The sequence below is a fragment of the Parus major genome, chromosome 6, assembly GCF_001522545.3.
Source record: "Parus major isolate Abel chromosome 6, Parus_major1.1, whole genome shotgun sequence".
NCBI lineage: Eukaryota > Metazoa > Chordata > Aves > Passeriformes > Paridae > Parus > Parus major.
The window spans coordinates 16,228,401-16,255,355 of NC_031775.1; the positions used below are offsets into that span (position 1 = coordinate 16,228,401).

Sequence of the window (26,955 nt, forward strand, 5' to 3'; positions counted from 1 at the left end):
TGCAAATCCAACCTTCACATTCTATTTAAAGTCATTGCTTCATAAGCATTTTTCCCTTTTCCTGTGAAGACATAGTAATAATCTTTAAGATTTATTACTCAAAGCTCAATTTCACACTGACAATGTAGGCAATCTTTTGAAGTTGGAAGACAACATATGCTCATGCCAACAGCAATGCAAAACTTCACATGCTGTAGGGAGAGGGGAAGTTTTCTGGGGGATGTTTGTCTCTAGCTCCTTGTCATCCTCTGTAGCAGCACTTTCAATTGTACTTCAGCTGTTATTCCTGTTTACTCATTATAGCCTTTTGAAACCAGGGATTTTCCTGCCTGCCTGTCTTGAGCTGCTGTCTTCAATGTTGGAGGGCATTGTTTGGTTTGAGGGAAGGTGTTGCTTAGCTGGCAGCACAGAGGGAGTGTGCTACCACTGTTCTGTTCATCATTGTGCAAGATGAATCATCACCATCTTAAAACACTTAGTTCTGAAATAATGAAATTCGTGGGGTAAAAGATTACTTTTAAATGCATAATTATTATGAATCTCTTCGTGTCATTAGTGGCATTATGCTTGTGTACATACAGAGTTGCACATGTGTATAAACATGTTTAAATTATAAATGCTCTTGAAGTTCAGAATTAAGCTTCTGTTGAGGAGCTCAGTGTTCTAATATTCAGAGCTGAGTGTAATCCTAAACAAAAGCAAGTTGCAAATATTAAACTGGAAGCATTTTTGAAGGGGAAATAGTATAGCTTTTGTCTGAGCTAGAGCTAAATAAAATTTCTCTAGTTGAAATAGTGTTTTGAATCAATTCGTGACACAAGGTAATTTTTAAATACTGAGCTACATACTACAAGAATTTTTATAAACTTTCATCTACAACACCTTATTAAAATAATTGCTACTGTAATTTGTGGAGGAAATGTGGCATAAATTTAACTCAAAGGTGTCCTCCATCCTTTCTCTTGCTAATATTCAATACCATTTGTAGCCATTCTGCAGCCATTGCTTCTTTTGACTGTATGCTCCTTTCTAATTAGCTGAATAACTAGGACTGAGTGATCAGCATGAATGCATAGTCACCTACATGGTAGGTGGTGAGCTGTCTTTAGGGCTTCTTGGGAATTCCAGAAAGCCACAATAACTTCAGTGGAAGGGAAGTGTGGCAGGTGAAAAATGGAGATGGGAATAAATGAGGGTGTGTGATCTCTATAAGGAAACACTTAAGTGTTATGCTGGGATCCCAAACAATCTTCTGTAAAATAAATGTAGTCTAAAGGTAGTTAAATGAACACATGAGGAAAACCCCTTTGTGAAATGCTGGAATTGTTTTTTGTAAAGCTCCTTTGTACAGTGATTTTGCAGTCCTGTTGGGCTACAAATGTTCCATCTGCTTCCACTGTTCATTCTTGTCTCATACAAAAATGTGTCATCTCTGAGGTCTGGTACTATTTGCTCTCCATCTGACTGTCTTTTCTTTTCATTAGTGTAATTTAGTTCCATTTATTCAGAGTAAAATAATTTGAAAAAGACATTAAGAATTTGGGGCACCTTTTTAGATGTCTGTGTTGAGATTTTGGTTTTGTTTTATTAGCCCTGTTTATGTGGGGAAGTTGCCATGCCATGACAGGAAATGTAACAACAACAAAATTACTTTGTTTTTTATTTGCATGCTTATGTTGTTTTTAAAATTGCCTTGTCTCCGAAAGAGCTATTGTACTTGGCTCTTCCTGATGTGTTGTTTTCAAACACATATAGTATTTAGATATAAAAGCTGCTGAAGTAGCATTTTATATTTACAAGTTTTGCCAGTGCTGCTGTTATACCCTGAAATAAACTGCTCCAAATAGAAAGCTTGTTCAATTACTTTTGTCTTGCAAGATCATGGCTTGGCTTAGTTTAATAGCTAACAAAAGCTTTCTTTTTGTATTGATAATATTCTGGGCAAATGTGTAACTAAATTCCAAGAGGCATCCATCTCATCTAATAGTTTAGTTCTTGCCTATAGGAATTTGCTGACCTCTTTAGCCCAGTTGCCAGGTTGGGTTACTTATGTGTCAGCATCTTAATAGCATATATGGAATAGCAGAAAGGAATAAAAAACACTGAGAGAATTAAAGGTTTGCAAAACTAGACCTGATGTAGCTGTGAAGAGATCTGAGTTATTATAACTGGAGGGGGAAAAATGACTGATGTGAAGTGTGAGAGAGCAAAGGCAGTGAGGTTCAGAGGAGTCCCAGAGTGTGGGAGCTGTCTCTTTGCACATCACCTTGTTAGGTTTTTCAGAACCAGCTGTACAAGCAGTTGGTATTGATGCTGCCTTGTGAGGTGGGCTTGCTGATATCTCAAAGTCCTTTCTATACCTATTTAAATTTTAAAAAGGGTGAAGGGGAAAGCAAGGGAGCAATAGTAAGTACATGCCTTTTTTTCTTTCGTCCTTTCAGTTTTTTATATTGGCATCTGCACTTCCAGAGATCTGATTTGGCTGTTATTGAAGGCAGTATCTCTTATCAGTGGCTGTTTAATGCTTTTTCTAGCAGAGGAAGATATCTTAAATCATCTTCCTCTTAATCCAACTTCAGCTGTTTAATATCTTTTTGTTTGTTTGTTTTCCTCACCACGTTTCCTGCCTCACAACCCTACCAATGTGCTTTCCTTTCATCTTTGTGATCCTCTCTATTGTGGGTTAGTGCCATCTGTTTCCTCTGAATTGTAAGATTTGCCAAGATACTCCAAGAGCATTATATATTATGCTAGAAGACATGAAGCAGGCTGCCTGTTAAAAATGTGAGTTTTATTGTTAACAGATTTTTTAAACTATAATGAAAAGATGAAAATAGATAAGCCTTCCCTCTTGCACTGTTGTTTGGCTGTTTGTATGCCTCAGGAAAGGACACCTGAGCTGGTTTTGGGTATTGAATGCAGTTCATGTGTTTGATCAAGTGTTTGAGGCCCAGTGTGTGGGACTTAGCTGCATACAGCTTACATGTAGAGGGTATTTTTCTGGTGATGGGATTCAGTTGTATCTGTATGTGAGCATATGTTAGCAGGGAGATTGCTGCAACACTTGCGTTGTTAGTATTAGGAAAAAATCAACCAAAAGGGACTGTTGAGGTTCATATAACCAAATTATTATAGTGCCCATCTGCACATCCAGCCCATCTATCAGTGGAAGTTGAGAACCACCTTTTGAACCACTCACAGATGAGTGTCCATCTTTGCAATTCTTCTGGATGATCTCTCTGTTGCGGAAGAACACATTGCATAATTATACTTGATTCTGTCACCTTCCCTCAGTTCATGAATGCATTTTCCCTGGTATTTTAATTCACTTGTAAACTTCCAGATCCTTAAGAACTTCAGAGACCCTCTGTTCAAAAGCAAAAGCTTGACATATTTTCCTTTCTGATCTTAGAAAATCATTGCATAACTCATAATGTCCTAAAGCAAGTATTGTTCTGAACTGCTGACTGCTTCAAGAATACAAATGAGTGTTCCAAGCTAGAAATAAGATTCTGGTACCTTATAAATCAAGGAGGTTCCCAGTCTTGTCAAATAAACTTTTATTTAGCCAGTATAGCTCCAAAATTTCTAGTCTGGAAATGCTGACCTCTTTTTTTTCATAGAGGTAATGCTGTTTTACATCAATTTAAGATGTGTCTTCAAAATTTCCTTGAAGTGTGCATCTTTGATATCGTGGCCACATAATTGCATGAACAAGATAAATACCAGAAGTGAAGAAAGAATGTTCTTAAAAATCTCAAAATACATTCTATTAAGTCTTCCATTAAAGGTGAGAATACAAATTAATTTTGCTGCCTATTTCTAAATTTGAAATTACATGATCAAATTTATTCTGAGTTATAATATGGAGAGTGTGTAGCTCTAGTCCTTTTGAGTTAATGTTTTACGGATTCACAAATTTATTGTTTCCTAGGACTGCTAATTATTTGATACAAACATAAGGTGCAGTTTCAGTCCCATATTATAATAAAACAGTAAGAAAATCCCAGGAAAGTTCTTTTTCATCAGTTTTGTGTAGCTTTGGGATGTAGTTAAAATCTGAGCAGTTAATTTGAGTGAATTTTGATTTATTGCAACAATGGGCAATCTTAGCTGCAGGCTTTGGGGAATTCCAAAGCATTAACACTGAGTTTCCTTAATTTCATTGTAAGATTTGAGGTTTGGGGATTTGCTCTGCTGGTTTGTTAAAAGCTTGTTAAAGTTCTGTCCTTCATGATACAGTTTCATGTTCATAAAAACTCACTTGGCTTCTGGGATGAAGTGAGTTAATAGTTTCAGGAGAGTTATCAGCAGGTGAAAAAGAATCTGTTGTTCCTTTGCATTTGAGGCCATGCAATTTGGGACACAGCAGTTACGTAATTTTGGACCTGACAGTTACAGAACATTGCTAAGGATGGACAAATACCAACGCAGGGATGATCCTGCTGTGAGCTGCACAGTCCATCAGCCACTTTTTACATGGGAAAATGTGCTCCATCCCCTCTTAAAGCACCTGGGTTTGCCTTAACACTGTAATGATCTAGGAGGTACCTAGGGAAGGATCATTTCTGTTGAATTTCAGGAGATGGTTTTCTGTGCAAAAAGACATTTATATATGGCACCAAAACCGGTACATGGGGATCAGATGCATTGATGGGAGTACAGTTTAAGGAGCTCCCAGTTGCTTTTTGTTTTCTGTTGGAATTGCCAAAGAGAGAAAGTAACTCCATATACATAGTATATGTAATAGTAATTTCATTGTTTGTAATAATGCAGTAATCTTCTTATTTTTTCCCAAATGTCTTCATTCAAGAATAATTTCTAAATTGTTTACTTTCTAAAGTATTTACTCAAACTGGAGGCACTTATCTGATGAGCTATTCCTGCTATTTAATCTGTTGTGCTGTGAATTTTGACTTGTGAGCAAGATGGGTATTTTTTAATTAACTTGTTTCAAATGACACATTCTAACTTCACATCATGAGAAAGCAACATAATAAAGTGTGCATTGACATCCTGAAGTCGTCGTACTGAATAACTCAACTTCTTGGAAAAAAGTAACATTTTAATACAAATACTAGTTAAAACTGAGATACTTTTCAAAATATGTGTGTATATGTATACAAAATATAAATAGCAATGGTGAAACTTCACCTGCTTTGAGTATTTAGATGTAATGCAATGTTTTTAAATCAGCAAAAACTGAGTTGCTTGTCTATCTGTTTAAGTGAATTGCACTATTTTGTCCCTGGAATTTACACGCAAATATACCTTTAGTGAGTTTCATTAACTTTCATGGACATAAAGATTGTGTGTGAATGCAAATATATGTTAAAAGTATTCTGCAGTGCAGTATTGCATATAAGTGTTGTAATTCATGAGTAGCAATAGGGTATTCTAAAATTTTCAGAAGCCTGTGGAAGATTTCTGCCATCTTGTACTAATCTTGATCAGGGCCTAAAAGTTTACATTAAGCATATAAAGCTTTGTTTTCTTCAGAAGAAACACAAGAATCTCTTTCATCTCACACTGAAATAATGCTTCTTTATTTAATTTTTAGATTGGTAACAATCTTAGAAACCTCCTTCAGATAAATTGTTCTCAAAATGTGTCCATAACTATACCTTGAAACATGCTTTTTTGTGGGAATGTGGGCATTCATCAAGACAACAACTTGCTACAAGAGATCTGACAATGATTCTTTGCCATCATAACCAATAAAATAGGGCAATAACTAGAAAGCAGGAAGACCAATTTAATTTTTGCTACAAAGCCAACCTTAGTGTTAATTCTCACTATTGCCTGCTATGCAAGAAGCAGAGTCTCTCTCGGGGCTTACCAACCACCGCACTGTGGCTGAGTAGCTGTTCACACAAACGGCTCCTGCTTGTCTTCATGTTAAACATAAATTGCAGAGCAGTTCATCATAGCCCTTGAAATTTTTTAATCCCCCCAATGACATACTCACGTAGTTGCCTTTTTGTGACCTCACTGGTAGTGGAAGAAAAAAGATGTAGGGGTGTGGTGTTTCTTCAGGGCTTGAGGAAGAAGCTGCTTGAGTAGAAGAGAGGTGCTTGTGCAGAAGGAGGGTGAGCCTTGCTCTGGGTAGCCCCGGGTCCTTTGGTCAAAAGCAAAGTAGCCAGGGAATGCTGGGGGTTCTGCTGGGATACCTGTGTGTGTAGGGCAGGACTGGAAGGCACTGTGTTAGTTTTGGAAATAAGAGATGGGATTGGGAAGGAGCAGGAGCACTGATAGTGTTACAATGAGGAGAGAAAGAAAGAAAATAAACCTCTGTTACCCCTTACCTAAGGTCACTTCTGTTGAAAAACCCTGCATGATCACCAGCCTTCCACGTTTGATTACCTTGGAAGGATAGACAGCTTTTGTGATAGATTGGAGATCCTGTGTAGAAGACACGTGTTTTCCAGATTATTTTCTGTTTTTCTAAAATTTCAGCTCAAAAATGCTGGTTTTTGCATTTGCCACTACATCACAAAATACAGTCCTAAAAGTGTCCAGCATTGTGGATTTGCCATTGATGTGTGTCTCATTGAAATGCTGTGTTAATTCTGGTAGTTATGAAGGCATTTTGTCAATCTACTTTTATTCATCTAAACGTACTGGCTATTGAGTTCATATTGTTTTAGTAGGATTTTAGTATTTAATATATGGTTATTTATTTAAATATTAAATATTAAATTTGAAACATAACTGGAAAATATGTTCTCCACAGCTGTTTAATAAAATGCAAAATTAGATGTTTATTGCCACTTAAAACCATTAATATAATGATCCTATATTATTTTATAATACTGTCCTATATGCCTGATTTTTTAATACCTTTGCCCTTTACTATGTAGAAAACTTTCACAGCAGGTATGTTCCTATATTTGGGGTTTTTTTTTTTTCTTTCCTGGCTGTATCATCTTCAACTTTTTTTTCTTGTCTTGTTTGAATTTCATCTTGCACTTTTAAATGTCTTTTCCTTCTTTATGGTGGGAGGGGAAAAAGAGAAGAAGTAGAAGCTACATTTTCATTGCTTTTGGAGCTAAATCTAATGACAGCTGTACCGACAATTTTCTTCTGTGTTTACATGCAGCCAGGAGCTATGGGCGGAGAAGAGGTAAAAGTATTTACTAAATGTTTTGTTTGCTGAATAGTGAGAGAAATAAATATTTAGTTTTTTTGTGATATGATGTTACCAATTTTAACAGTATTTAGTTGATCAATTGCTTTGTATAAATCAGTCTCATATTCTTCCCTTGCAAAACAGCTCCCTTTTAACAGCATCTTAAAGCAATGATGATCCTGAGCTGATAATTTCATGTTGCTATTACTTGAAAACTGGAGAATGACTGAATGTAAAGACTCTCATGACACATATTTGTGACTTGAAGTGCAGTGTACAAAAAAAGATCCGTTTTGGGTTTGTTTGGTGTTTGTTTGTTTTGTATTGTAGTGCAGTGTTTAACTGCTGCATTGAACATTTGAAAATTACTTTTTTTCTTACATGAAACAGCTTTTGCTGAATATTAGACTTCATGACTTTGAATTGCCTCAGATAGTACATGTAAATACCAATACTAGTAACTGTCCTCAACAGTGAACATTGATAATAATTTTGAAAAGGTACAATATTTGAGCACATTTTAACAGCATTTCATCATAGACAACTCTCAAAGCAAAAGCAACATTGATAAATGTACAGTGCTGCATATCAGTTTATTCTGAGAGACAAATGAACAAGGACAATAGCAAATCCAATAGCTGTACCAAGCAAGCCACTAATGGAGCTTATAATTATGTCCTGTGCTGTACCTTACACAGACTGGTTGTTATTGAGAAGGTAACAGTGAAAATAGCAGCTTTTAACAATTACATTTTAGACAGTGTCACTTGCATGGAGTACTTTAGCATTAAACTTAATTTTATCTTCCTTTCCATGAAGTTCTCTGCCAGTTATGCAGGTGACATTGCCTCCTTTTCCAAATGTATAATTTGCATCATGTGTGTGAAGAACCTTAGAGGCAGATGTATCCATTACCCAGACCAATAGTGTCTAAGGGCTTGTAATTTGTATGGATTGAGGTGGTAGGCTGTACAGACCATACTAACACAGCTTGTAATAAAGAATTTGCTCTGATTTTGTTCAAAGCTGACTCATTTTAGTGTTTATTTGATAGCTAAATCTGAAACAAAATATTCAAATTTTCCTCACAAACTTACCTTCCTGTTTTTTCCCACCTGAAGAGATCAGGCTACTGTTAACAGATGTTGAAAGCATTCTAATACTTAGACTTTTTCAGTGCTTTCTTCATACTGAATGAGATCAGGAAGTATGTGGAGTATACAGTAAGGTATACCCTCTGTGCACATGAACACTGTTTAATTTTATTTTAAGATTGAGGGTGTTTCCAGATTGATCAAAAGGCACAAAAGTAGGAAAGGAGGTAGGAATCAGTAGGATATTATACATTACTTGCAATTTGTGTTTACTTGTAGAAGCAAAATACAATAATGCAGAAGTAGTTGTGATGAATGTTATTTAGGCTGTTTTATACAAATTTTAGCAGAGACGAAACAGGGCAAACAAGTTCTGAATGTGCTGGCTTTTCATATTTATTTTTTTTTTCCCTCACTACCAAGAAGCATGTTTCATTCCACAAGACTTGTTTCCTGTGTGAAATGCAGGCTTTTCCATACTAACAAGTAGATTTGTGTGTTTGTGTGTCTACCATTAATACCATTAATGTTAGGGATTTTGACATGCCTCATTCATATTAAAGTCTGTGATGTTCATGCTTTATCATTACCTTGACTTTTATAATGTTGGTTTTGAGCTTTCTTAAGCATGGAATTCTACAACAGTCTGTTAAAAAATGTGTTGGATATAAAATATTCTCATATATCCTTCTCTATTATTGCTTTTACCATTTGCCATTGGGATAATATGCAGAGTAACCACAGGCAAGTCTGTGCAAGGACTGCAAAAACTATTTTATGTTTGTTATACTTGGATATTTTAATTAGTGTTTGATTTTGTCACTGTGACTAAGCATCTTCAGTGAGAAGAGGTTTTATTGGACATTTCTTGAGGCTTGCCATAAACTCTCAGTTCTCTACTTGATTCTCTGTTTTATTTAAGAGATAAGCATGTCTTTGTAGGTATTACGTCTGGAGCTGTTGAATCATGTTCTTGGTACCTTGTTTTTTAACTTTTACAACCAGTTTTTCAGGTACAGATGTAAGCACCGCTGTGATAATCAGCCCAAACTATTTTGCTACACTGACAGCTCAGAGATGCCCAGGCAGGGGTACCAGGAGTATTTTACAAAAAAAGTGCATTTAGTGATGCTTTCCTGCTTTCCCATAATGCTCTCCCTGAAATTTGCCCTGGGGGGGTCTCTTGAGGTGGTGTTTTAATATTTATTGCTTTAGATTGCATTTTTCTCCTGTTCTTGCTCATTCCCTTTTGTAAGCCTACATAAATTTTTCAACATCCCAAAAAGTCTGTAGCAAGGATTTCCAAAATTTGCCTTGCTTTCTGCCTTGGCATGTACTGATTTTGTTCAATGCAATTTATTTTTCCCGTACTGGAGGGGAGACTGTGAGCAGTCATTACCTATTCCCTTGTCTTTATACTTTCCATGATTTTAAATTTATTCTTACATTTAGCTCTATACTTAGCTATAAACTTATAGAACATCTTTTGCATTGATTTAAGATGAGTGCAGTGCTTATAGACTGCCAAGTGTCTGGCATGGTGCTCAGAGGTGATACTTTGCTTTCAAAGTTGCTGTGAATTTTTATTATTTCCTTCAGAAATCAGTCTGTTCTGCATTTTAGTTGAACACCTTGTTATTCATTTGATATGTCATCTTCCACTAATGGTTCATGTTTGTTGTTTGTTTACTTATTTGTTTACAAGAAGGGAGGTTGATGGACAGGAATTAAAAGATGATTTATCTCTTCAGTAATGTCAATCTCTGAGTTATTTTCAGATTTCCTGCTTTTCAGTGAGTGTTCTGACTTGGGATTTTTACACAGTTGTAGTATTCTCAATTATTTTTTCTCTCATACAAACGTTTTCTTTCATATTGAAATGCATATGTTTATACATGTGCATGACCTGTTTGTCCATTAATGGAATATTCATCAAAAGTCTTTCCTGCTTTTTGCTCTAAACCCACCATTACTGACTGCAAGTCTTTGGTAGCATCTCTGCATCCTTCTGATTGTGGCATTTACCTGTTTTTTATGTTGATGTGTAAATAAATGGTAGGATTTTTGCTTCAGTGGATTTTTGTGTCAGTGATCTCTGTCAGTGTTTAACATTCAATATATTCTTTTTAATCAACACTTTTCTAGTGCTTGATGTTTGTAAAAAAAAAAAAAAATCAGGTTGGTGTTGTGTGTCAGTGAGAGCATCATTCCTGACTTTGTTAGCTTGTTTTCCATATACAGGATTACCGCTTCTTTTTGTAATCTGTCCTTTGCTACTGGAAACAAGTACTGATATTTTCAGTGTATATGTTTTTCTGACCGCTGTCCCTCATTGCCCCTGTTTTTATTTCCTTCACTTCCCTGTGGTGTTAATACCAGTATGGTATTAATCCTTAGGTCTGCTATGTCAATTTCATGTGCTCCATTACCTTTCAATTTAATTATGAGCACTTACAAAAGTATAAATACATTTATATTTGTAATCAACCCCCCTATTAACTGTTTGTATCAGTTAATTATAATTCCATCCCTGGGAGCCATCCTCCATGGTATGAGGGTACAAGTAACTTTTTCAGAGTTGAGGTGTGGTTCCTATTTAATACATCTCTCTACTATTGCAGGATGTATTTTTCAACTCAGGTATAGGGAAGTGCTAAATTCCAAAGTTGGCAAGGGTTGCTTATATGCAGTCTTTGAATACTTTTTTATCTTCCTTATTAAAAAATCTGTTCTTAAGATAATGTGTGTATACTTTGTTAGTAATAGCAACAAATTAATCACATCAGATGGTTACAAATAAATTCTTTCCTTTTCATTACCAAACTGAGGAGCAGCCATTCAAGTTGATTTTGCTCATTCATTACTAAAAGGATATTTTAACTCTGAATAACAAACAGGCTGACAGGCTGTTCTAGCTAACAATATTTTCCTTCAAGTGCAAGTTCTTTGTGGTTTATTTAACAAGATTTTTTTTTCTTGTTCACTTAGTTTCTTCACTTTGTGTTTAATGTCCACAATCCAATGCTTTTCCATGTTTATTTTGCTGTTTGCCCCCCCTACTCAGCATGGGCCAGTGTTCCATGGAGGTGGAAGTGCTGCAGCCCTTGTCAGGATCCTGTACAGCACTCAAAGGACTGTCCTGCTCTGCAGTGCAGTGGCTTGAGGGATCTTGAGATCATTCCTTCACAATCTATTATGGAAGGTGTAAATCTCTAAGAATTGGTTTGAAATGTAAATCTTGCAAATGTTATTTCTATAGCTATGACACATAACCTCATCAGACAACTTATTTTTTGTTTCTATCCATTCACATGGGTTTGCTTTAAAGCTAAATTAGGTTTATTGTCTTGTAAGGGTTATACACTCTTGGAAAAATAGAAAAAATACTAATGAACATGAATTGGAGAGCTGGACCACCTAGTTGCGTCCTTTAATGCAAGTTCTATTAAAGTAAATCAGTAAAAGTTTTTTACTGAAGTATTTAATTCTCCAGGAAATAGCGTTAACTACAGATCCTACAAAATCTGTTGCAGGTCGCTCTTCACTCTTTCCTTTCGAAGACGGCTTCCTGGACGACAGCCATGGTGATCAGTCGTTATCCTCGGGTCTCAGCTCTCCGACACGCTGTCAGAATGGGGAAAGAGTGGAACGCTATTCTAGAAAGGTGTTTGTTGGAGGTCTTCCTCCTGACATTGATGAAGGTACTGTGAATCACTTGCATTGCTGAGATGTGGGAATTGGCTTTCATATAATTGCTATTAAAAAGGTCAGATTTTCATAGAATCAAATGGATTTTCTCAGGCATGTCTCTTACAGTGCTCGTGGCCTTACGTAGAACAAACACACACTACCACCCCCTGCAACACCTGAGAATTTACTTGGTGTTCTTGGGTACTGTAGATCAGAAGAGATGGAGACACAAGTGGCTGCATAGCAGGTCTTCTGATCTGCATGTCTTCCCACGACTGTAAAGTGGGAAAGCTTAAAAAGGGAACTTGGTGGGTACTGTCTCTCCTCCATGGTCTTTTTCTATTCTTGGATGTGGTTGACTTTAAAGACTTTCTTAATGCAGTCCTTACCAAAATACCGTGGGCTTTAAATAACCAGCTCCTACACCCAGCATGTATGCAGGGTTCAGATGATAAATATAGGGTAATAATACGGTTACAAAGTAATAACCTGCTTAGCAAGACTGGTCAGAGTTTTCTCAATTATTATCTGCTCTACTTGTGTGTGCCCCCCCCAAACCCTTACTCCCAAACTAAAATCATGACCATTTTTGGTGTATTTTTCAGAGCTGGAATATAGCTGGAATCTACCACTGTTTAGCTTCAATGGGCATACACAGGGAATCTGAGAATGCCTTATAATGAAAAGAGGGAGATGTCTGATCTACTAATCTGAAGCCTAAACTATGTACAGTTTTAATGAAGAAATTGTATGAGTTGCCAATCTATGTTTACAGACACCTCAAATGCAGTTGCCATGTCACACCAAGAGTTGCAGGGCTGTTGTATGTGGTCTGATGGGTACTCTGGGTTTGCAGCTGTAAGAAGCAGCAGCCCAACAGGGACAGCTGATGTGAGCATTGCTGGGTCACTCAGAATCAAAATACACGCCCAGTCTGTCCTCTGAGGAAGTAACATGGTCACGCTCTTTCCTGAGAGGTCTCCTTCAGTAGCCCTTTCTCCTTCAGCTCTTCAGGTACACAACATGTGTATTCTGTCTCCAGATGCTTGAAAAATCTGGTGTGCAGTTGATGGGGTCAGAGAAACTGGACACATCTCAAACAGCAGTCCAGAAAATGGAAATCCCTCCTGCCTTTGCTCCTGATGGCTTGTTACTCTGATCTACCTAACATCACATTAGACACAGTTTTAAATTAATTCTTTCTTTAAAGTACATTTAAAAATGTTTTGAGAAAATAAGATTTTTTTTTCAAACATTATTTAAAATATTTCTTTTCTGAAGGATTTACGTGTAAAACTATAGGATAGCTCATGATGTGAGTTCCAAATTGATGCTTAAAAAGTGAAGAAAAAACTTGGTAATTCAAGGCGGATTTTCTGAGGGGCCTGAGGAAGTTGAAATGCCCTCAGTGACATGACCTGCTGCAGCCTCTTTCTAGGGCAGGCTGCAAGGAGCAGCCGTGCTGACATGGAGCTCCTCCGTCAGTCCCATGTGGCTGCATCTGACCCTGCTTTGTGGCTATAATTAGAAATAGACTGCAGCTGAAGCATATTCACTTCTGATAGATCATGTTTGCATTTAATCCTGCTGCAGACTTCCATTAGTGGAATGTAAAATCACTTTTTTAAGCAGCCATGTACAGCACAGAGATGAAAAAATATTTAGACATCCTCTATGGACATTATTGCAATTTTCACTGTTCTTGTTTTGTTTTTTAAGTAAGACCTTTTTGCCTTGCCACTTTTTATGTTTTTATGTTCTCTCTAAGGTGCCTCATTTGTCTTTTTGCAGATGAGATCACTGCCAGCTTTCGAAGGTTTGGACCTCTTGTGGTGGACTGGCCTCACAAAGCTGAAAGCAAGTCATATTTTCCACCTAAAGGTAATTAGTTTAAAATATACTTAAGAGGGCTGTTCTGGTGAAAGGAAATTACATCTGCAATGTGGCAATCCACTGTAAAGCAAAGTTTTGACTCTATGGTGAATTTTCTATTTTTCATCAAGCATCTTTTCAGACACTGTCATGAAGGGAAAAAAGCTCACAATTTGCTTATTGAAATGTGCTCCTCAGTGTGCACTTCTTCGGGACACATTGAACCCTTGAACGATGCCTTAATTTGTACCAGCAGTAGGTAGAATGCAAGTTGCAGGTGTTTCCTAGTTGATTCTGTTGTGGTTTGCACATTGCAAAACCCATGGGAATAAGAGCTGGAAGTGACTTGGATTGGGTCCCTGGGTTGGGTGCCCAGTGTTTCACAGGGAAGTGACTCCAGCGAGTGCTGTGACCCAGGAGCCGCGATCCTGCTCAGATGCACGAGCTCCGCGCCAGGGCTCCCCGGGCACTGGAGCACAGAGCGGGCTCTGCTCAGAGAGCACCTGGGCCACAGGGATGGGCCAGAGTGTGTGCAGGTGGGGCAACCTCTTATCGGTCAGCACAGCGGTATGCAGAGCTGTTCTGGCTGAGAAAGAACAGTTTATGGGAAATCTCTTTGGGAGGGTTACTTGGCTAAATTAAACTGCTCTTACTGTTCCCTGGTCTCTCTGATTTTGTACAATACATTCTGCTCTCTTTCACATCTGCCTCTTGCATGTAGTTCCTGAGTTTGCTCATGATCTGAAACAGTAGAAGGAAGTTGTACACAAAATTTTTTATCTATACGCAAAGATTTTAATTTCTTGTTGACCCTGGAAGCCCTTAATTGCTCATTAAGGCCACTGATTATTTTGGCAGAACAGTGGGCTGTTCAGTCAGTGAACTAGCTAATCCAGATGCAATATTTTGATAGATATATTTTGACTGTAAAAACACACAAATAAAAGCCAACTTAAATTATTTGGGAGCTTAATTGCTGGAGGCGAGATAACACTGTGACAAATACTTGCCCTGTAAACAATACTTGGGACACTTAAAATCAGAAGAGGAACCCATACATGCTTCCTCTTTCCTGTTCCATTCTCACCACTCAGCCTTGCTGTCAGCAGTTATGCAACATCTGTTCTTGAATTTAAAAGCAAGCAGCCTCAAAACCAGCAAAAAACCACCCCAAACCTCAACCACACTGCAATATTCCCAAGGACAGTTGGTAAAATATATGCTTTTCCCTTTTTCTGTTATTTTTAAAGATCTTTGGGGTCTTATGGTAAATGGATTCTAATTGTGCCTTCACTTATAAGCTTTTTTTTAAAAAAAGTAGAAAAGCCAGCTTCTCCTTGTCCTTACTATCTCTCAGTATTCTCTACTTGTTTTCCCTTTTTTTATTTTTTTCCTCTTATTAATTCAGTAAGGAACTATTTGTTAAATTAACATGGGACTTCCAATTTTGATTTTTCTGTATCTGATTGTGGACTAGTTTTGCCTTGACAAACTTGTAAAATATTTTTGAGTAAGATCTATTTTAGCAGAAGACAAGGGAGTGCAGCCTCACTTCTATTTTTGTCATGATTCTAATATAGGAAACAGCTTTCAAAGCCCCTGCCAGTTGCCCTGAACGTCTGTCTGAAAGTGCTAAACAACAGTCAATCCCAACTGTTCCACATTTATTTATATCTGCCTTCTTAGTTATCAGTCAGGGCTGCAGCATCAGACATCCTGCATGCCTGCCTCTGACATTCGCTTTACAGTCATGGTGAGCTCCGTAGGTCAAATGTACTTGATTCACTATGATCCTGTACAGGCAGCACCTACCCAGAAGACAGAATATTATTTCCAGGAGTCAAAGGGTAAAGTTTGTATGTCTGTTCCAATTTTTTCACAGATTTTTTGTCTTTTTTTTTTTTGTCTTTTTTTTTTTTTCCCCAATAAAGAGTACTTCCTTTTCAAAGTTATTATGGAATAATTTTCAGAAGCACCACAATAAAATGTCTCCAATGGTGGTTTTGATCAGAAGTTCCTTTAGACCTAAAATTTAAGTTGGTGGGCTTTGATTTTGGATTTTTTTGTTTTACTTTCTTATTTTAAGCTGTTTTGGTGCATTATTGGATGTTTCTTTAAAAAATGCAAAAAGAGATATTTGAAATTATGCTTTGTGCAAAATTCAGTGAGACTTATTCAGCTGTCAAGTCTCATGAATTCAAATGTTTTCTCCCTTCATTTTTCTAGATTTCTTGTTGCATTTCATGTTGCATTGCTAGTTTGTAAATTCTCTGACATTTTGAATATGAGTCTTTCAAATGCAAAACATGTCCAAAAAAACAAAGGACAATTGAAATTATGGAGGAGAAAACGAGCTTGGGTTTGTATGCTAGCAATCTTGAAAGAAAACAAGAAAAATGAATTGTTGGAATGAAGCGGGGACGATGCAGAGGCTATTCACACATTGATAAAGCCTGACCTTCAAGGCTTCTCCCACCTCCTTGAATGTTCCCCAGAGGCAGTAAAATTGAGCCCTGCTCTTTCTGAACATATGTCATCACCTCCAGATGGACTTCAGTGTCCTTTTGATGGATGGCCTTTTCCATTACTGGAGGGTCAGACCATTGGGCAGTGTCTGGTGTTTCAGTAAGGTTCAGGATTTTTGTCTGTTTGCTTTGATAAGCGTTGACTGAAGAGGTTTGGGGCAGACAGCATCAGTAGGTGATGCCATGGCTCAGCACAGTCAGTGAAGTTTCATGCTGGAGCTGCTTCACACCATGGTTTTCTGTCTTCAGCTACATCCAGGTGATGCAACATTCCCTGCAGTCCAAAGTGAATCAATACAGATTTTTAGTACCTACTTGTTGGTATAATTTATTGAATTTTGGAATGTTTGCTATGCTGGTGCAATACATTAATTCCCTGTAGTCTCCCTGTATTAGGAGCACTCTGTAGATATTCTTAGGGCTAGGAAGAGAAGGCTGCAGAAACCATTAGCCATGGCTAATCTGATCAAGCATGAAATCGGAAAGATTAAAATGTTGCTTACAGTCTAGTGACCTCCACCACCACCCACCAGCCCCCCTGAGGGCTTTATCTGGTTAGTTTAGTGAGCGAGTCAGGCTGTAGATGTGTAGTCAGTTCCAGCAAACCTTATTAGCTAATTTATTAGTTGGTGGGGTTGATTAGCTTAGCTGCAGTGGCATGTAAGCTATCATTGGGACCAGTTGGAGTCAAGAAACATTCCTGCAGCACTGAGCTTGAGCAAAGAAGGTTTTCCTGGATTTGGCATCCTGAGCAGGATGGTGTCACCACAGGTCTGATTAGGCATGTTATCTCATATTTAGTGCTGGGCCTCCTGGACATAAATATTTGTGTGTGAAATGATGCTCAGCTGGGATCTCCAGCATGACGAGTAACACCAGGCTTATACCAGTGTGGTGTCAGCAGTGCAGTTTAGACCCTGGAGGATGACACAGCAACACAGATGTATCTGCAACATATTCCAGGTTTTCCTGTTTTCCTGGATATTCTAGGGGGTTGTTATCCTTATTGAATCTTGCCTGACAGCACAGAATACACTGACCACTGTTTGTTACAGCAGTCTGGCTTTGTCAGAGGTTGAGTTTTGAACATTGTAACAGCAAGCCCAAAATCATTCTGTAGATCAAGCACACCTTACCTTGGTTGCCAGTGAGTTCCATATTTAGGTTGCGAGAGATCAGGGACGCTCTTGTCACTGCAAGTGAATATTGTGCACTTGGGCAAGGGAAACTGCCAACAGCTGACAATGCGTGTAAGAGGCTCCGGTTCCTAGTTCTGAACATCTGCATTGTTGCCTTAACATTTCTTTTTACCTCTCCTGTGCATTGTAAAGCTTAGCACCATGTTTTTATGTTTGTGTCATGCATGAGGTGGTTTTTAATGCTTTGCCTCTGAATAAGGCTAATTCATTCCCGTTGCCTGAGAAGTCTTTGGATTACTTCCTTTGGCATCTGTTTGGATATGTTACTAACCGAACTGGCAATATTATAAATGCCATGTGTTGGTCTTGGGTAAGCAGATGCCCAGTTCATAATGTGTTTACTTGGCTTTCACCCCAGAGTTTGGGAATTAAATGTGGTTTGTGTTAAAGTATCTTCTGAGTACCTATGAGACATTGAGAAATAAAGAAATATGTATTAAAGGATGCTAATGAAAGTAGTTGCACATTACCATTTCACAGTCTATTTATCTCTGGCAAAATCCAGATAATTCATGTTTTATTTAAATAGAAATTGATGGGGTTTTCACTTATTTGCTGGTGTGCTGAGTTAAGCAATGCTTATGCTAACTACAGTAATTTTTCCTTTCCTTTTTTTTATTAAACAGATGGTGCCAACTGTTTCAAAAACATTTTTTTCAGTTGTTTTTTCTTTAACAGATTGCTAGCTTTAAAACAACTTTTTAAAAACTCTTACTGGTTTTTTCCTTGTGATAACTATGATTTTTCTAGTAATCACTAAGAACTGCACCATGTGTTTTAAAATGTCAAAAATTATGCCAAAATTTTCCTTTTTTTTTTTTTTAAATTTTGTTTAGAAGGACTGGTGTTTGGATAGAGAGGAGCATTAGAGCTAGAAAATGAATCATGGCAGAGCTTGAAGATAGTATGAGTTTGGAATGGGAGGAATGCTTTGGCTTTACAGTTGATTTAGTTGTGTGATGCAGCAGTCTGATCCTTTTATGTTTTCCCTATTTTTCAGTTCATTATCCTGTTATCTGATAAAATTAAGCATATTTGTCCCTACTGCTCCATATGGGACACTAGGGTGAGGGAGATCACATGAAAAACAAAACAGTGTAAGCAAAGTTGCACAAAGTAACATGAAATTATTCTCATGCTTTAATTTAAAAACAATTGGTAGGACAGACAGAATGAGCCTCTCTAATTCTCTCCAAAGTACTGTTTAGATGGGAACACTGTTGTTGTAGTCTTTTGACTGATCTTGATTTCATGGATGAAGACCATTTCCGTGGTTAATTCCATTGCCACTGCAGTAGCAGTTGTAGTTTCTGCCAGAGGAACAAGAGTAAACAGTTGCAAGGAGAAAGTATGGAGTCATAATTCCAATTTCATTAGTTACATTCACAAGAAGGTATCTGGTTTGTCCAAACACAGCAGGCTGTTCAAGAAAACTGCCTGGCTTAACTGATCAAATATGATACCACCACAGTCCAGCATGAAATGCCGAGCCAATTTTTGTATTTAAAATACTGAATTTAGAGATTGTAATATTTGTTAGAATGGAAACTGACATTCCCTATCCAGAATGACATTGTATGGCAAAGAGTGATTCTGGGAGGGTTTTTTGATGTTGCTTATGTGTGTTCCAAGAATGTGCAGTGTCAGTTGTTTATCCACTGACGTCTGAGGCCATTTCTGTAATTTGTAGTCCCTGTGTCTTCCCACAGCAGGGCAGCATAATCCCAAATCAATGCAAGTCACAAAATGTGTGGTGACAAAATGCAGTACACACTAATGTGTTCTTCTGTAGCTGTGTGACTTTACTTGATTTTGCAGAGAATTTTCTTTGAGTTTTTTGGTGGCTTTTGTTTGAGCCTTCATTTTTTAAGCTCTTAACACTGTTTCCTGTCTTGTCCTAAATGTTTGAGGAATCTTGGTGGTGTACTGATAATGATGATTTTTAAATATCTGTCTTTGAGACTGCTGTGCCAGGTATCTAAGAGCATTCAAGGAGCTTGCTTCATGTACGAGAATTTCTGTCTCTAAAATGATGCCATTTGTAGCTTTTTCTAGGGGAAAACAAGAATCTGGTGAGGCAAAACACAAAAGTATTTTTGAGCCATCCAAGCCTAGGCAGAACAAATCTGATTCTGAAGTAGCATTGCAAGATTATCCTCTCCCAGCTTTCATGTTGCTTTTAACAGATCCTAATTTCTTCCAGAATTGCTAGGTTGCTATAGAAGAAACCAAAATTTTTAACAAGCATTTGACCCTTTTTCAATAATTTGTACATATCTAAGTACATAAAGAGTTATCCATGTTTATCTGTACAGGTAAACAGACCACTTTTGTCAAATGGAAGGAGTTAAATATTTGTCTTATTCTCATTAACCTCTCCTAAAACCCAACCACATTTTACTGTGGGTTGTACATCTCATCCCTCCCCAATACTATTGTTATTAAACGTTGCCTTTTCTTTTGTTTTATAAATGGAAATACATGAATTGATCTGTAAGTATTATGGGCTTCAGGATAAAAACTGTCCTTTGAATAGTGCTGTTGAGGACTTAATATTAATTGTGCTTTGTAGTAGCTTGGGCATCTTGTTTAGCTAATGATTTGTGAAGCACTAAATTATCATTTCAAATCATTGAAGTATGTTGAAGGGGTTGTTGCAGGTGGTGGTGCAGAGATAGATTCTGTACTAGAACTACAGCATATTCATTGTTCTGATGGTCATCTAAAAAGTAAGTTGTTCCCTACTCCCACCCTCAATCATTTGTAATTATTTAATGCATTAAAAACTTGTGTTCTCTTCATGAAGTCCTACAGGTATTATATTTATAAAATTATGTATTCAGTTCCTAGGATCCCTTCAGTGATTCTACCCCTAAAATAATGATGCAGTAGTCTAAAACGGGTGCAAGGTCATTGGAATACAAACATCATAAATTTATCAAAGGTAATACCCCTAATTATACTTGTGTCCTCTCAAATCAGAGGTTAGAACTGGCAGTGTGAGTATTTCATGTGCTGGATGTGCTGTGGGTGCCTCTGCCCAAGGCCAATCTCAAAGGCTTGGAGCAGCTCAGAGCTGGTGTTTCCCTCAGCTGTCTCAGTGTTGTGCTTGGCAGATTGTGTCTACTCCATACCATGCAAATCCTACAGGTTTTGGGACCTACAATGTGTCTGACAACTGATTTATACCAAGGTGTAACCAGAAGTTAGCTATATGCCAGTGGAGGCTGGGCAGTTTTATTAATAAACACATAATTTTTTTAGAGGATTTCGTAAGTCCAGTATTTTTATTATTGTTTTTTAATATACTATTCTGATCTCCCAGGGACATGCATTCTCTTATTCACCAGAAGCAGTTTTGGGTTTTGTTTGGTTTTGAGAGGAATTTGTTGTTCAATATAATCAAATTTTGGATAAAAAATCCTTCTGTTATTAAGGAGGGTTTTTCAAGCTGCATCTTTTTCTTACAAAGACAAGAAATTTTAACAAATCAGAACCTGAAAACAATCCACATGTGAGTGAACATTCAAACCAGTTATTAGCAGCACCACAGCAGCAAATGACAAATTGATTACTTGATTAAAAGAAGGGAAGCCAAAGCTTAATGCTGAAGCTCTGCATTCTGCCTTTAGAAATGTTTTACAGCTCACAGGAGAGTTACAGTCATACAAAAATCAGAAATATGTTACCAGCTTCATCTGTGCAGATGACTTGGGGTGTCATTTCTTTTTGATTGAAGTACTTTACTTTGAAGCTCTTGACAACAATCCCAAATATTTTGTGTATCACAGCTCTAGTAAGTGCTGCTTGCTTTCTTCTTTAAAAATAAATCTTAAGAAAAACATGTAATTTAAAGTGAAAACTATTTTTATTGTAAAACCCAATATCAAATTTAATTTAAAATAACTGAAATCTAGCTAGCCTGGATTTTTGGACCAGTACTTTCTTCCTCTGAAAATTTACTTTACCTCATGCTGATATTGTGCTTAAAATAGAAGCTGAAATCAAGCGTTTATATTCCTGTAGAATTTTTCCATGTTAATGTTGGTTGGAATAGGACTGGAAAATGCTTTTTTTGCAAAGAAGAGTAACAAGTTTTGTTCAGACTTGGAAACTGATCTCTCTTGAGCCATCTGTTCAGAGTAAAAGCAGCAGTAGCAGACCTGACCCACTCCAGATGATGACCATGGGCTGCTCTGCCCAGAGCATTCACCATTGCTTATTGACCTTGAAAATCAAAACTTAAGAAATTCAATTCTGAATTTAGTTGGGTTTTTTTTATTTACAAGTGTGAATGCTTGTTTTTTTCCATGCTGCTGACTCAGTAAATTTCACAAAGATAGCTTCCACTTCATCAAATATTTAGTCTTTGTCATATGAAATTCATGTAACTACTTATATAACTACAGTAACCAAATTGTATGTTAGAGCCTTTCTTTTATGTTTTTATACCCTTTAATTCTGATTTATAGCTGCTATAGATCATGTTGCAGTCTGATGTTGAAAATGGCTGTGACCTTTGAAAGAGGAGACAACACTATAAATTTGCTGTTGCAATGTTTTATACTAGTTTAGAAGTAAAATACCAGATAAAGAGAGGCTTTAGTATGCCTGTAGAATATTCTTTTGGTTAACAAACCACAAAAAAATCCAAGTAATTTATTTCAGTCTTTCTTAATACAGGTGGGTGGAAGTATTTTTACTACAGGACAAACTGAGATGGCACATGTATACTCTTCTTTTGGGGATTTTTAATCCATAAGTGGGGAAAGTAAAGTAATGATGGCTAGAAAATCCTTTCTGCTTCTTGACATGTTTTGGAACTGAAAAGACTTCATAAATCTTTAGCTGTATGTATTTACTACAGCACTATAGAAATGTCCTTTTGACTGAGGAAACATTGGGGCACCTCGCGTATGTCCCACAGATAATGCATGTCCAGAAAGCAGAGGTTCTGTGGGTGGATTGGGTTTCTTCTTCCACTGAAATTGAAGATGTGGAGAAAAATGCTCCATAATATTTGAGACAAAATTTTCTCTGTTATTCATGGTATGGTAAGATCATTATTAGTAAGGGTTAAGTGTTAGTTTCAGTTCTGTTAGTGATCTCATGATGTGGGCTATTTAGTGCTAAGACTGGAATTATGAAGACATGCAATTTATTTTACAGAAGCTACTGATAAAGAACCTCAGTTTTCATTCAGCTCTCCTCTATGATCCACTCCATTGCTGCCTTTTCTTGTTATGTCTCCTGTCTTCCATTTGACATGCACGCTTCATTTTATTGCTATTAAGATTCAGGATCCAATTATTTTTCAGTGTAACTGAGGATATAGAGTACAGTCCTTTAATTAAAATCAAACAAACCCTTCCCCAGTACCTGTCTGTAATGTGGCATATGAGGAATTTCTTTTGTATCATACCAGCCAGGCTTAGTCTGGTATTCATGAAAAACATGTAAAAATGTAAATGTACAGAAATAGAAGAGTCACTGTAAGATTCTAGACTGTTCCTATTTCTTATACACCTTTGTTTTTTAGAGAAAAGAATCAGCTGACAGGGTCAAACACTGCCATATAAAATTAGACCGACTAAAAGAAATTAATCTTTGCAGCCCTGACTAATACATAATTTCACTCTTCTGCAGTAGCTAAGTGAGATTACAGCCTTTTCTATTTTGAGGTTTCTTAAGTATTTAAAGTCTTTGAAGTTTTTAAAAAATGCAGTCATGTCACTTCAATGTTTAAAGGAAAGTCTGCAGTTTTTTTAACACCTCAGATTTTTATTTTTCAAAAATGAGTTTAATTTTTAATAGTCGTTTCATCTTTGGATTTAGAAATGTGTTTTATTCATGTTTAAAGCATCGTCTAATAAGATTACTAAGGTGACTTTGAGCAATGACCCTTGTCATCACATTAACCGATTTAGAAATTTGGTTCGCACTGTTTCTAAATGTTCCTTTCCTGTGGGCTTTTAAAACAACTTTATTCTAAAAGTTCTAGTAAATAAAACCATAATTCAGTTCAAAACTATTTTTTAAAATCTAGTGAAAAAAAGAAGAAGAGAAAGTGAAATATATATTTCATGAAAAAGTTAAGTCTATTTAAATCTACTTCTTTGAGGCAGCCATCTTAGCCATCTAAAAATAACCCTAAAGAAATGAGACTAGAACATTAATTTTCTTTGCCATATTAAATCCATCCTTTTTTTTTGCCTAACATGAGGTAGATTTATATATTGAAATACTTTTATAAGAAATCTGAGGTCAATGCTAGATTTTACTGTAATCCTGAAGCTTGTAAAAACATCAGAAAAGACACTGTCTAAATGGATGAAAGATGTGCTTTGAAGGTAGTTCAGCTTGTTTCATCAGAAGTGCTCCTTCCCTTTTGCAGGTGAAATCAATGCATGTGACTACCCAAAAGCTCTTCTGACTTGCTATGCAGAATGTAGAGAGGAAATTCTTCATTCTCTTAATTCTGCCACCCAACCTCAGTGTTATAAAGCTGAGAACATGTGACCCTTCGATTACAATTCCTGTATCCAATTTTGCAAGTCGGCTGAATTTTGGGAAGTAGGGATTTCAGATCAATTACATATGAAATCGATAGATGATATGCAGACATGTGACTTGGAGATTCAAATACGCTTTGACCTCATATATAGCTCTTCATTACAGTATTTCACTTTGTTTGAAAAGATCCCAGATTCTAAGAACCAGAAATAGGTTAATCCTTCCCTGTTGGCTATATAACATTTGCGTGCCAAAATGCTGGCTTTGTACCAGAAGATTCAGCACATGGTTTATGCATTTGAACAACAATTTATTTACTGTTGCTCTCAAATGCAAGAACTTAAATTATTAATTACTATGAGTCCTCACAAGTTGAGCATAAAATGGTACCCTTCAGTTGTTATAATAAAATTGAACTAATTCACAATTAACTGAAATTCCAAAGAACAACTCGATAGAACTCAATCCACTCTGGACTTCATTAGGTGAGAGACCTGTGCTGTTACTCCATTAGTACCTTTCTGAAATAATCCTAAATAATTTTTAGTCAGGAATAATTCAGAAACAATCCTTTCTGAAATAATCACTTCATAACTAGAGACTGTCCAGACAACCTGTCTTTTCATAACGTTTGTAATTAATCACTTAAACTGAACAGAGTATAAAATTCCTAATACAACAAACTTCATCCCTACCTTCCCCCATGGGTTACAAAACAGTCAGTGATTTCCTTGTTCTCCACCAAACTGTGCCTAACCATGGAGCTGTAAAAGGAAGGTGTTACCAGATTTAGAAGAATAAAAGAAAACCTTTTCTTTTTTTAAACATGCTCTTTCCACAAATGCTGTGAAGTGCAGTCAGGCTTTTTCTGGTGAGCCACGGCAGGCATGAAGCTGGATAATCTTTAACTCTTGAGAAATATTTTGCTTTAGGTCTTTCCTCATAAACTCTACCAGCTGTGGCTTGTTAAGTTAAATGGTTGTCCACAGGGCCAGTAAGTTTATTTTCTCTCATATGCCTAATACATGTAATGCATGTTCTGCCCTATAAAGGTACATGAGTAGTTCTTTTCAGTTAATAACGCTGAGGAGGGATGAGCAGGGTACATGCACTACTGGCTAAAACTCCAGTATGACTGCCTGTAATTTGTACCAACATGCCAGTTTTTAACATAAAAGTATGAATACCACGATCTTCTTTTATAAGAAAGGCCGAGTAGGCACCTTAATACGCTTTCCATCTAGCATATTGTTTTGAATAAAGAGGTCACTGACACCTTATTACAACCCATGCTTTCATTAATACAGAAAGATTCCCATCATTAGAGAAGATAGGCCAATGTTGGTATTAATTGAAATAGAGATTTTTTTTTTCCTGGCTGTTTAGGCTGGCAAAAATGCTTTTATGAGACTGTAACAACTTTATTTAGTTCCAAGCGTATCTTGCATTTTAAGCGGCAAACTTGTTTCAAGCTTGTGGGACACAGTGTATTTGCCAGATTTTCCAGTTTATTCTCAGCAAGGTTAACTGAAATTAGACCAACTGGACTAAATTACCCTTTCATATGGAAATTGTGTCACTGTTTAGATGTCAGAATAGGACATGTACAAAGGAGCTTAGTTCTTATACTGCTTTCTGTAATGTAATGAATCTTGGAACTTTGGGTCGAAGATTTCCTAGGCTGGCTTCATAAACTAGGGAAATTAATTTTCTCCTCATCCTCCCTCTGCTGTACCCTTTGAAAAGCTGTAATGACTTTTGTTTTGCCAAAATAAATTGTAGCCTTTTCCCAGAGAATTGCAGTGTTTATTGGCAGTACTGCAATGATGTGTTGCACCAACAGCAGAGGAGGAGCAGGATTGCTTCTGCTCCGCCAAGAATCCAAATATCTGTGGATAGAGAATAGTCAGCTGTAGTCAAGGTTGCTGTTTTTTGAGGCCTCAAATATCTTGCCTCTTTTACTTTATGGAATGTGAGTCAAGAGCAGCCCCTTGAGCCCTCAAACCTTTTAGTGTGTGGTCAGATAAGAAAGGAGCACTGCTAAAGTTTGGTTGCAACGTAGTACCACAGTGTGCTACCAAAATTCTGCCAAAGAGTATTAAAATGTGGAGGCTTACTTCTTGGGAAAAAAATTATATTTTTTAAAGTGATACGATATTTGTGAAGCACAGATAGGAGAATATGCTGAAGCACATGATGCTGGGGAATTTGAAGCAACTTTTAGTGTTGTTAAATTGCACCTAGCGTGTGATAATTCTTTATTCAATTTTGGCACGGGTATTTTCCAATTGAATTTTTTCATACTGGGACCTGAATTCAAAGTGCATCTTCTGCTATAGAGTTCCAATCAAATGAAGTGCATCCATGGAAGCACATGTTTTCATGGATGAACACTAGATGCAGCTCTAAACAGTGGCATTATGATGACAAGGATAAGTCTTCAGTAGTAGCAATGCCTAGAGTTGCTCATAGGGAAAAGGTGTACCTTTCTGAATTTAAGGGTTTTGCATCCCTATGTGCCTCTAGAAAATGAGTAGAAATACCTTTAACTTTGGCAGATATCTTTCTTGACCTTATCAGCTTCTATGATCCTAATATTATCTGAAGTTCTTTCTGTTCTTCATTTTTCATTTTCATGTAATCTTTGTTACTCTTCAGTACCAGAAGTCCTTGAATGATTGCAATAGATATGCAGTTACCAGGCTTTGAAGTAGTGCTGAACATCATGTCCAGCCTCCATCATGTCCATCTAGTCCAGCCTCCTCCTTTTCTAGGTTAGCACAAGGCTGCTCTGCAAACAGCCTCCATGTCTTTGGTGGATGATTGTGGACCCCGCAGCAGGAGAATGGTTTATTCACAGGGGTCTGGAGAAGTGAGGAGCTTTTACCTCACTGAACTTCATGGCAGGCACTAGCCCCAGGTTACAAAACTGA

The 26,955-nt window shown here is 37.1% G+C and overlaps 1 protein-coding gene across 8 annotated transcripts in view; it reads left to right on the plus strand.

Moving 5' to 3' along the window:
* Window positions 1-26,955, plus strand: part of CPEB3 (cytoplasmic polyadenylation element binding protein 3) — an 80,926-nt gene that overhangs the window by 41,847 nt on the left and 12,124 nt on the right. For 4 of the 8 annotated variants that reach the window (XM_015632562.2, XM_019007192.1, XM_033515844.1 and 1 more), the window contains exons 5-7: window positions 7,100-7,123; window positions 11,757-11,924; window positions 13,705-13,794. In XM_015632562.2, coding sequence (XP_015488048.1) covers window positions 7,100-7,123; window positions 11,757-11,924; window positions 13,705-13,794 — 282 coding nt within the window. The remainder of the gene's footprint in view (window positions 1-7,099; window positions 7,124-11,756; window positions 11,925-13,704; window positions 13,795-26,955) is intronic. The other 4 variants (XM_015632565.2, XM_015632563.2, XM_033515845.1 and 1 more) reach the window with 1 other exon arrangement.